Genomic DNA, 12,679 nt, shown 5'->3' with positions numbered 1-12,679 from the left:
CAACGTGAAATAATAAACTCAGATAGGACGTCAGCCTTGACATTTGTGGATGTTTAACTGTCAGTAATTCAAGAGTATCGCTTATATACCTACTAAAGAAGATATTAATTTAAAAGTAAACTTGTGATAAAATCATACGAATCTTAATTTAATAAACTTATCCTTATTAATTATAAGAAATATGATTGATGTCAATGCTAATTACGCGCCATTTTCCTACAACACATTCGTCAAAATAAATTCTCCGAACGGTTACACAGATTCCCTTGACCTAAAAGACGCGGGCGCAAGCAGCTCACATAAATGATATCACAAGGTGATCCTGAGGTGGCTTAATGTTTACATCTCATTTACAATCACGAGTTGTATTCAGAATCTATATTAAAAATATCTTTTGAGCATCTTGATTCTTGAATAGTAACTAGTACCGTTCCACATTTATTAATATCGTGTATGTGAGTGTCTAACATGTTCAAACTGAATCCTGTACAGCATCGCCGCGCTGGGCGACGGCTCTCGATAAAGACAATTTATCTCGTTACATTCGAAATAAATGATTGAAATCCCGAGCGGGGACTGAGAGTGACCATTACATTTAATTTATTTAAATTAATAATGCATTACTTATGAGCTTTATTGAAATGCAGTTATTTATCTTGGTTTAGACAATAAATTAGGTTTTCATTTCATTAAAATGTAAACTTAAAACTAAAGTTGTTAGGAAAAATAAATACATTATTGATGCAAGACTTTAACACTGTAACTTTCAGAACGGAAAGTTAGTGTTAATAGGGATTTTGCAATATTGCCCTAAATAATGACTTACTTTCACTTTTAAAGTTCACTTGTTTATCATAAAAGGCTTTGTATGACATTTAATACATTGATATATAGTGTGTCGATTTATTAAAGATTTGGAAATTTTATTGCACAAGCAAAAATATTGTTCATTCCATAAAAATATTCAATATTAAAATTAATATGGCAGGCTCTGGAAGTCTCACGGAAATGTGCAATAGTTTTGTTATATCGTATTCCAAGTGTTGTAAGGGCTGACGCGCAAATAGATGTTCATATATGTCACTTGACAATATTCAAAAGAATCAATTATTTGTTTTGACTTGATTTAAACAATACTAATTGTTTATTTACAATAGATAAGTGTTTTTCCGCTGTGACAACTGAGAAGTAAAAAGTAAATCATTTCATATACTCTGTGGTATACTCTCTAATAGATACAAGTATTTTAATTTAAATATAAAACAAATTTGTTTTATATTAAATTAAATTATTTATCAGTTTATTGTCTTCAGGAAGTTTCTTAAGATATAAGTTAAGGTTGCCGTGACTTTGCGTGAGTCAAGGTGGAGCGGCGACGGTCGGTAGGTGAGATGTGTGGATGATTGTGTACAAACAGCGTCATCGATTCTTTGTCACATCTGACTCACCGGCATAAATTAACGTTCGAAATATTAATCATCAAATACGGCAAAGTGAGACATCGATGTATGGAAAAATATATGAATTACTTTATTTTTATATAACATTTGAGGTGACACTAAAGTTATTGAGAATTTCACGGTATCTTCGAAATTACCTCCGACGATGTAATTGACCGGTAAGCGACTTACGTCATTGCATCGGCCTCATCACACATCTTGACGAATATCTGTTCGATGAACGATAAATTAATAAAGTTCGGGCATTTTTCTTGTACTTGTATAGTTTTAAATTTATTTTAAGCAGTAAAGGTTATGTGCTTGTCTTCAGTTTGGGCCACCGGAACTAGGTTCATTGAATGTTTTGACGGAACGGAAGATACGCAAATCCGTTTCGCACTATAATGCAACCTTAATATTCCGGACCACAGTGGTTCGTTCCTTCTCGATAACAAACGACATAAATAATCGATATAACCAACCATCGATGTTCGAAAAAAACAATGGGCCGGACGACCGCGTCACTGCACAGATGGCGCTAGACGCCACAGTGCACAATTTGTATGCACGCACTCGCTCCATGAGGATGTGACGTCACGGAAGCGCCATAAATTGAAAATTAATTGTTGTTTAAACGTAATCATTGTGTTAAGAATGTTCTGTAAATGGTTTCCTTTTTAAACGTTACCAAGATGGACTTTCTGATTGTTTTCCTCATTCATTTTATTGTTTATTTTTGATATACTTAGGGAATTTGACATGTATAAACATATATGATTAATTCTTAACTTGAACGGACTAATCAAGAACACGTTGTCTTATAAAATCATATTATATATAATTAAACATCGATAAGCGCAGGGTTAAGACCCTTATGACCCATTTTCAATTACTCTTGAGTTTATCTGTTCAGTCAATTGGATTATATTAATTAATAATTCTGTTTCTACTTACATAATATTTATTCTAATATATTAATTGATTTAAGGAATTACTTTTTGTCCTGTTTTCTTACGATTTCTTGGGGATTCCATTTTTGTGTAGATTTTTAAGTTATATCGTATGTAAATCGTTTACTTATAGAGATGTTGAATTATTAGTATTGGAATGTTTATTGATTGAATTTGCTTAAACAATGTGTAATATTACTGAGAGCAATGTGCTGACGTACACAGCTGATCGCGAAAATAATAGTGAGGACGCAAGTAAAAAGGAAAATTGCGGTCAGAATTTGAATTCCCATTAATTTGTAATATCCTTTAAATTCATCTTGTAACTAGTATTCTACAATATCTTTGTATCTGTCAGTATTGCTTATTTCTATCAAAAATTGGCATGATTCACACTCTTTGCTTTATGATAGTCTTCTACCCATACTTGTCTATGGTGACTGTTTGTTTTTTTATTAAAATTAGGCTGTTATTAACTTATAAACCCGATCATTAGTAATGGGTTGCTTGACCGAACAATGCAAGACATATTTTTTTTGCAAGCTATGTAAATTTACAGTGTATTCATATTTGGTGTTAATGTGTGGGAAACTCAACAAATATTGAGCAGACTCAGCGTCGAGGTCACGTACTTACGGAGAAGTGACAGATTTATTTAAAAATAATGTACTCAGAAGTGACAGCTTGTCATATTGGTGAATTAAGTGAATCGTTCTTTGTTGCACCTTCATTACACGGGAAATACGTGTGATTGGACTTATTTACATTTGTTTGAATTTGTATGAATCATTAATTAATAACTGTTTATTATTCCCGCCACTTTTAAAATATAAGTAACATTTTTATTTCGAAATTATATCATAATGATAACGGGATATAAAAAGAGATAAGATTTTTTTTTCTTATAAGTCCTATTAGATTGTTTAGGAAAATCTAACCTGCATTACTATATTTAAATTCGGGGATATAACATTAATAGGATATATTATCGCTCTTGACTTAATGCTCATACGAATAGCTCGAACAGTTTAATCTCACAAGTGAGTCAGATTTACATTTGATATTTACAATAAATCCGATGTAAGGTAAGCTAATGCGTTCCAAGAACGTTAGCGCCCACGCTCATGACATAACACCATCTGGCCGGATTGTCGTCACCACAGACGTATTGTAAACTATGCACAAAGAAACTACACCTGTTACGAATATGTGGAAAACAATATTTAGGGCAGCTCGACTCGTTTCTCACATGTCACTAACAAGTATCTCACATTCAATATCAATAAAATTAAGACTGCCGGTTGACATACATTTTTATGATAATGATATATACAAAATGTAAAAAGTTTCTATGGCGTTTATTTTAAAAATGTCTTGGACTAAGCTTCGTGTGATGGAATTGTTCTCGGATAACTTTTTTATTTACGCTCCGGTTTCAGTCAATGATTCTGTTCTATACATTATATTATTTTATAAATCATATCATATTAATCTTAACGGCATTTGACGTATACAATGTAATAATCAGTTCCACGTGACTCGCCCCGACCGCTTGTCTATCAAGGCGCCATTTTAATTTAATATATTAGCACAACACAGATTGCGTCTGAATATTATCTCTTGTTAGTAAAACAGTTGTCGAAAAATATTTTATTTTTAAAATATTTCATACTATTATTGAATACGTCGAATGAAATGGAAGAAAATGTGTTAACTTTTCCATAAATTATACTACCTGAATAATTTATGTTTGTAAAAAATATTTCAATGGAAATAGTCGGTTGGAAATATATAAAATAATAGTTGGTGATAACGCAAAGTTTCTTGTATAATGTTCGCACGCTACTGTGCCGGTGGTCTGTCCGTCCGTCCTGCGCACGCGCATCGTAATTCGACACCAACGTCTTTTATGGTCTATTTGACCTTAACGTACAGCCTATTAAACTCGGTTTAAAGTATCCGTCATAACAATGAGGTCCTTTTCACTATATACGAATTTAGAACATGTTTGATAAAAAGTAGACTATTCGTATTTATCTAGAAAAATGTGGTAGGTATATTAATAATTATTTTACCTTTAAGTATAATATTTTCATTCGCTTTTAAAATAAGAAAAGTTATTATTAACATTTACTCATTTTATTTTAATAACTTTATAGTATTGGAACCAAAGATTCTCGCCAATTAGAACTCGGATAGGAATCTAATTGAATCTTGAAATAACCCACGGGATTTCTAACTCCGCAAACATCGTTACAACAGTGCACAGACTACAGAGGTTTGTGCCAGACGCGGTTTGCAGCCGTCACCATAACATATTTTAAAATAATAAACAACGTTCACCTCGCGTCTGGTAATTTTAGCCATTACGTTATCACGAGAGTTGTAAACAAGCCGATATACACCATAGGATGTGGTTCAACGTTAATCTTTGTTATTGTCTGGACCTTAATGCGGTTATTACCTTTAACCTCTCAAATAATTCAGATTTATTTGTTCGGACAAACATCATTATGTGTCGAGATATATAAAAGACAGTGTGACAATTACGAGTTTTATTTGTTGAATGCACTCGACCAGGTGTCAACCCATAATATCTATGATAAGTCAAAATGACATTCTTATGTCAAGTGACGTTTACACCTTTCACTAGTTAACATGGCTACCGACACACACGCTTTGTTTTCGTCATCAAATATATGAATGTGGGTGAACTACATTGTTCTGTAGAGATATAACTTGTTTGTTTTGCGGTCATCAACTGATTTGAATACATTTTATTCTTACAAACGGAATATAATTTTTGTGAGATTCATGGATTTAATTAACATAATCACATTATTTAAGATATCTGCTCAATATCTTTCATTGATCTGGAGGGTATGTTAATATATTTTTTATGTTTATTTTTAACACCTAATTATAGTCGCTATGAAAGGCGCTTCTAAATATAAAGCTGTATTGACTTCCGACAGGCAACTTCCCCGCGTGCGCCAGTCTTATATATAGTCCGGCTTCAAGGGCTTGTTAACTGTTGTCGGATTAAGACTATCATGACTTTTGGTTTTGATATTAATTATCGATTAATAATCCTTCTTTTTAACTAAAAGCTTTAAAAATTAAAATGAATCTATTCATAAATCGAAGGTATTTTCTTGAAGTTCATTTTATAATATGAACTCAGAACTATCCGACTGCTTGACATGACTTTGACATAATAATGTTAGAGAATGGACATCAACAGTCAGCTATCATTTAAAACCTTTAACCGGTTATAATAACTTAAAATAATAAGTCCCATGCATTTCATTGAATCGAACCATCTGCACAGTTTAAAACAGATATCAAAGTAAATTTAATTTTAAATCTAACGTAGTAAGACTGTCTTTACCAAAACAATATTTATAAATAGCATTCGTTCTTAATCGTATGGCAATAAGGTTGATATTATATGTGAGGTTGTGTGAGGAAGGCGCGTGCCGGGAACTGGGGACAGGTGGCGACGGATTTAATTAGAAGATAGGAGTCAAGAGTGCCGCCGCTCGTGACATTGAGGTCCTCTTCCGGGCCTCTAAAGGAAATACATTTGTAGAGGATAACTATCACTTGATTCCAAGTAACGTACGACCTGTATCAGTTATAAAAAAAAAAATACCCATGCATAAAAAAACTAGAGGTTTCTTATAAAACTCATTATTGCCAATATTTTTATATCACGAGATGAATGAAGAGCAATAAAACAAGCAACGAATATTTATACCTTTAGATTGTCCCAATCAATGGAGATTGTAAGCAAGTCGTTAACTAATACATAAAGTAATATAAAGTAAACGAGTCGTTGTCCAAATTTATAATAAAATTTTATGAGGTTTATGACTAATCTTAACAACAAGCGGAAAATTATATTAAATTACCATAATCTTAATTAATCTCGATGCAATTAAGTTCAGGACTGTCGTATCAGTTGCGGGTGGTCGACAACACCTCCAATAAACGAACGTGTGCGCGCTTTACGATTACAATAAAGGAATTTTACTACGAGTTATGAGTTTATGAGATTATAAAAACATATCGGAAAACAAAAAATCACGGAACGGAAAAAATATTTATCGAGAAATAAAATCAGAAGTTTACAGTGTTTGATATATTTACAAGATTTGGCTTAAAAAAATTGTTTTTTTGTTTTAAATATATTTCGAAGGTTTGGTGTCTTAATAAAAAAGAAGTCCATAAATACTATGTTTGTTTTTGCTTGTACCATATACAATGGGCTACTAATTATTATTAGATTTAAAACCACAATCCGTTGGATCTCGGCAGAGATAACGAGCTGTTAAGACTAGCGACATGATCACAGTGATTATTTATTGCTAGCACTAATCCTTACACCTTCCCCTTTACGTTGGAAAATTAAATTAGGCTTTGTTTACTGCTATACTATACGTATATGTATGTATGTATTATCATACTATTTCTCCTTAATATAATAACGTAATAAATAATAATCAAAAGTTATTTAAACAACTCACGGTTATTAAAAACTCTGTTGGTGTTTAATTAATATTTAATATTACGTACTATTATACATGGACCATTAATTTTTTCTTATGATACATTTATATATCTGACGGATTTTTGTACAAATAGCTTATCATAACTGCATCAGTTTCCATCAAAACCTATTCGGATGAGCAAAATGACAGGAGGTTGTTTTAAACTGTCCTAGTGTAATACTCAAGTGCCATAAGCTTATTAAATATAGTGAAATTTACTTTAATACATTTGTACGTTAACATATATGAGTTATCGAAGGGCACTTTCATCATCAGAACGGGGCCACGATCCCACGCTCTCCTTCAGCGTGGTCTGTTTATTAAGTTTATTAACACCTTGCGCTTAAAATCGATTTATAGAATTATTGAAACGAAATCATAATTTGAAACACTTTGTTTATTTCACTAAGGATACTTTATGATATGCATAAGTATCGTTAGAGTTAAGTTACATCAAGATAGCGGTCAATTATTATAATTAGCAATAGTTTCGTACGGATAGGGTTAGCAATGCGGGTCGGTAGTAAGTATTCGACATTGTAGTAACTTAACATATGTACTGATAAGGTAAACAATAAAGCACTTTGTAATTATCAAATTGCCCACGATCATTGTATAACTTCACGGAATCTGATACGCATTTTAACTCCGTAGCGATAACTTGATTAACACTTCAGCGAACACGCTCAGAACTTTTTCTATTTTATATTTGATACAGGCATTATCGATGATTTGTTACAGCATGTAAATATTTGGATGAATGTTGCTCAGCGAAAGTTTCTCCGACGAAAGACAATATTGTAGCAACAATAGATGTTAAAGATCTTGATTATTTTAAGGCATGCCCAAAAAAGAAGACGCCCACATACAAGATATACGGACTTGCGAAAGACTATTGCGTTGTTGGTGCGGGTTTGTTATGAAATGTTGGTGAAAAAAGATCACACGTGGCTACAAAATTTGTGAACACTGAACACCGTCCCACGTAACACGGGTGTTGTAGGAAAATATTCTTACGTTTATATTTTCTATTTTTCGTCTGACCTAAATTTTGCAAGTGAAAAAAAATATCAAATGTATGGCAATGTTCGCGTGCCGGGCGCTATTCTCACGGCTGTACTCTGCCCTCGCAATCTTCTCATTGAGTCAATCAGACGCACCCTATGCGGGTTGCTCGATAACTCTTTGATGAAGCCGTACACTGATTTGAGATTGTTATTACTTACACACATTTTCTGCATATAATTCAAGTGGATTTTCATTAATGCAATCAGTTTTTGAATTTTCATATTCTTTATATTATGTATTTACAAGAGACTTGTCTACACATTCGCTAGAAGCCAAATAAATTCGGTAATCAAATCCACTGCAATCTCAGACGGAGGGAAAAGGCAAAGTTAAGCGACTTAATAAGGATTCATTGCATATCGAGTTTTTCAATATCCAAAATCTCTTTATTATATATATTTAAACAAACTTACACATTATAACTAACGTTCCATAGATTTTGGCCGCGTTATTGTTTAATTTCCTTTGGTAAAATTTCGCGGATTTTGTAACATGTACATAAAATTATTTTAAATTTATATATTAAACGAAAGCTTTCATATTGACGAAAAGCATTTTTAATATCGTGTTCACTCATTGATAACCATCGAACCAATTCGAAAGCCTTGTCAGTTTTCGTGAGCCATCCAACACGTACTAAGACAATAATACATACTTTATATAATGTTACGAGGCATCTGTCTGACGACCACCTGTCGGTTGAACAAAGGATATCGCATACCGAATGAAGTTGAAAATATGCGCCGGTGAATTCTTCGTTATTAATAGACAATGGGTGTGTTTGTATGGCCGCAAGTGTTATTAACTAGCACATTTTGATAGAAATTGGGCTTTATGCAGGTTCAATTAATGTATATTAATCTTATTACAAGTTGTTTGGAATTGAGATGTCCTTTAATAGGAGAACAATAAAATGAACTTGCATACTAATTATAGAGCAAATCTGTAACAGGAAACTAAGCCCAACTCCTTGATCTTTGATGACGAAATAAAATACAGCACGTATAATGATTTCATTATTCTCGAAGAAGTTTTTTTTTGGTCTCCAATGATTATTGTCTTCTAAAAATGTAATTGAGTAATGAATACTCCGAAAGCACGCAATTCGCCGGCATGATAATTATACAAGAGCGACACAAATTGTTCACATAAAAATTATCAGAACCTGTTTACAATCGAGATACAGTTTATCAGTGGTGTTTACCTCGTATAAAGAAATTTACAACGTTGTCGTAACTCGCATCTGATGAATATTGTTACAAACAATGTTTATTACACTTAATTTTTAATTAAAACAATTAAAAACTTCATTAGATTTAACCTTTGTGCACGCCAGTTATAGTTAATAAAGTAAAAATTTTTTTGTTATATTTATTACTTTTTCACTTGTACGCCATACCTTAAAAAATTTAATGCCTATGATTAAGTCTTGTTTTTCGTAGTTTACGTCTTATGGTTTTTATATTCGAAATATTTGCAAAATCTTATTGATATGATAGTATGTAATTTAATAGTAGATAATTTATAAGTGAGGTTCTCTGACCTCTACGTTTGTCCGCACCGAGACGCCTCTTTCACGGCTGAACGAAAATGTCTTTATTAGTCACGAATCGAGATGTTACTACATCTCATTGATACTCTTATTTGCATATAAATGAAGCGGTTTTTTTCTTTATATCATAAAAACAAAAAAGGAAAAGGAAAAAAAAGGAAAAGATAAAGGAAACAAAGGAGACGAAATAACGCGAAGAAATGAGTAATGGTTTTATTTTTTATTTGATGCATTAATAATGAAATGTCTACGCCAGCTCTACAATAGATTGTTTCTAAACTTGTAAATAAAACACCAATTCGCTAAAATGTTATGATGAAAACAAAAATATAATATATAAATATAAACGAGGTGGCGTCTTGGCATCAAACACTGAGACATTATGAGTCAGTCATTTTGTGACTCAAAATCTTTCGTATTAGACTTGTCACGTACACTTGACAAATCATAATTACTGGGCACAGGGTAATCATTTCCATTACTTCACTGGTAAAGTCATACAGGACCATTATTCATTATTCTTCAAAATTGACGTCAAATGATGTAATTGAATTGACAGAAAAACAACATTTCTGTCAAAAATAACATAATATTTCAGAGAAAAAATAAAAATCACTTTTAAATATTACTTAACTAAATAGTAACATCTCATTTGTTATATTTCGCCAGTGCGACAACTCTAAAGGTGAGACGATTCTGAAAATAGTCCCCCTTCCGGAGACCGAAATATCGTTGTCGCTTGCCACATCCTACAATATGAAGACATGTCACGTAGGAACCTTTTTACCGAGCCCTTTAAAATAAATTTATTCACAATATTAAGTATAATAAATTGGAAACAGCGTGTAGTTAAAAATAAAATCGTATTTCTAATTGGCAACTTGTTTGCATGTTGCAAATATAACGTTCTGTGTCGCCAACAACGCTATTGCCTGCGATTTGTTTGTTACATTCAATAACCCATTTAACGCTTTTCGTATCCATGTCTCGGATATCAAAGTTGTATTAATTTAGTGTCCAAAATGAGTCAGACTTATAGAAATATAATTTGGCGAGTGTTTGCCCAGCCGGGGATTGAACTCCGTCTATTTGCGTGCTGGCACGCAGCCAGCCTTCACCATCTATACCATTGTTTGACCTTATTCATCGTCTTCTTCATCACTACTTACAAGCCTTATTATTTAATTAAAAAAATATACGTATAAGTTATTCAAGGCGTGTTAAGAATTTATGTTAAAACATTATATTGTACCACAGCGGAAAAACTGTTACCGACCGAAAGAAATAAGTCATATTTCAAATTAATATCGACCTGGAGATTACATAACTTACGTAAATAATAAATATGTATATGCAGATATGTAAATCTATCGGAAGCCGCTCTCAAACCAATCAGAATAATATTATATTCAATATTTAAAACGAAAGAACTGAACGTAAGTCATAACACAATAATTGAATTGATGGTTATGGCTGCCGCTTTTGGAGTGCCGAAATAATCCGAAGATATAATATTATTACGATAGCGGTACATCCGCTTCCATAATGCTTTCGTTCTCATATTAATGCAAATACATTTCGCAACGAATTCGTGCACAGAATTCATTCTTGACACAGTTATACCGTATTGTGTGAATATAAATCGGTTACCGACAATTCATTGTTAATAAAATTGGTGATTTAACTTAATGTTAACTGCACAGTAACAATATAGAGTCGATACTATTGGAATGCAGATCAAATACGAATGAGTTGTGACCCTACTTTTGTTGTTCTGTCAATATCTAAATGAAGAATGGAAGTTGCCTGTTTGTTAATCAGCTTTTCTTTGTAGGATACTGGTGGGGGCTCCAGAGGACGAGCCCTATCGCGTGGAGAACGTTCAACGTCCGGGCGCCGTGTACCGCTGCCAACCATCACATCGCGGCTACACCTCCGAGAATGCCAACAACCATCTCCAGATGTGCTCCTTGATAGAGTTTGACAAGAATAGATGTAAGTTATTGCTTCATTAACAAAACTTAAGAGGATTTTTGATTCGCAATTACATTTAACTACAAGTCTACAGTTCAAATGTTTAAATTAATGTTAGTCTACATCATTGATCATTCATAATTCTGAACAAAGGTTACTTACATTAGGTTAAAATATCCCATAAAACGATTCCTAGACGTGGTATAAACTTTATAAAGATATGAGGTAACGTGTGTCCGTGTTTCGGCGTGCTCTGTCCTTACTCCGTGCTGAGTACGTACTCCGCGTGACAGCAGTAGCGCACGCGCATTTGATTTATATCATCTTCGCAGCGCCACCGCTTTGTTCTGCTGGACTGATGCCATATAACATGTCAAGGGATAAAGCGACGTGAAATGTTCATATTACGTTTAACAGATAAATTCAGGTTTAAGTATAATACTCGTAGGATATCGCGGTTTACATAAAGTTGAGTAATGGTTACAATATTTTATTGTCCGAACGCTTCTAAAGAATGAGAAATTTACGATTGAATTCATAAAAATATCTCGACATTTCTCTTTAAACTTTTTAAACCAAAAAAAGAAAATTTGGAACGTGTTGAATGAACTTTAAAAATAAATAATAGCAATATAAGTTAACGTTGTTTCCAATCTCAAACGATTACCGTGAATCAGTGAGACAGTTAAGATTCCCTGGCGGAATGCACTCGGATAAATTCCGAAACGCTTTCCATGCTTAAGTATTACTGAAATGTACATGTCTTACGAACACGCTGTATAAAAGCTATAGATATTGTTTTGAATGGTGTCTAACTATCCTTTTGCTAATGATATCAGAACACGTTCATAACATATACAGCGCGTTCCATAATTGCTAGACATTCAGCGTGTTACATAATTGCTAGACATATCAAGAGATGCGTTCAGAGTTATTACTTATTAGGTCTCCCGTTTGAAGACGCCTCCGTCGATAGCCTCTATAGCTTTCACAAATTCATTTAATCTGCGACCTGTTAATCGAATAACCACGTTTGTATAATTAAACAGGGGATCACTGGGTCAGGTCGGTGTGGGCAGCGCGTGGGCGAGCTGGCTCACTATTCGCTACTAATTACGCAATTGGTTTCTTATTTGATACTTG

General features: G+C 33.1%; 1 protein-coding gene and 1 long non-coding RNA gene across 5 annotated transcripts in view; one reads left to right on the top strand and one right to left on the bottom strand.

Annotated features, from left to right (window-relative positions):
• Positions 1-12,679, top strand: part of LOC116767731 (integrin alpha-PS2) — a 48,925-nt gene that overhangs the window by 4,031 nt on the left and 32,215 nt on the right. For all 4 annotated transcript variants that reach the window (XM_032658188.2, XM_032658186.2, XM_032658187.2 and 1 more), the window contains exon 2: positions 11,397-11,557. In XM_032658188.2, the coding sequence (XP_032514079.2) occupies positions 11,397-11,557 (161 nt within the window). The remainder of the gene's footprint in view (positions 1-11,396; positions 11,558-12,679) is intronic.
• On the bottom strand, positions 9,760-11,979 carry LOC133320129 (uncharacterized). Its single transcript, XR_009753578.1, has 2 exons — positions 11,699-11,979; positions 9,760-11,531 (listed from the first exon to the last, which is right to left on the bottom strand). It is a non-coding gene; the product is annotated as an uncharacterized LOC133320129 (long non-coding RNA).

This window comes from Danaus plexippus, assembly GCF_018135715.1.
Source record: "Danaus plexippus chromosome 9 unlocalized genomic scaffold, MEX_DaPlex mxdp_24, whole genome shotgun sequence".
NCBI classification, from domain to species: Eukaryota; Metazoa; Arthropoda; class Insecta; order Lepidoptera; family Nymphalidae; genus Danaus; species Danaus plexippus.
Note: the sequence above shows the minus strand (reverse complement) of the source record. Positions and strands in the feature narration are given on the sequence as shown.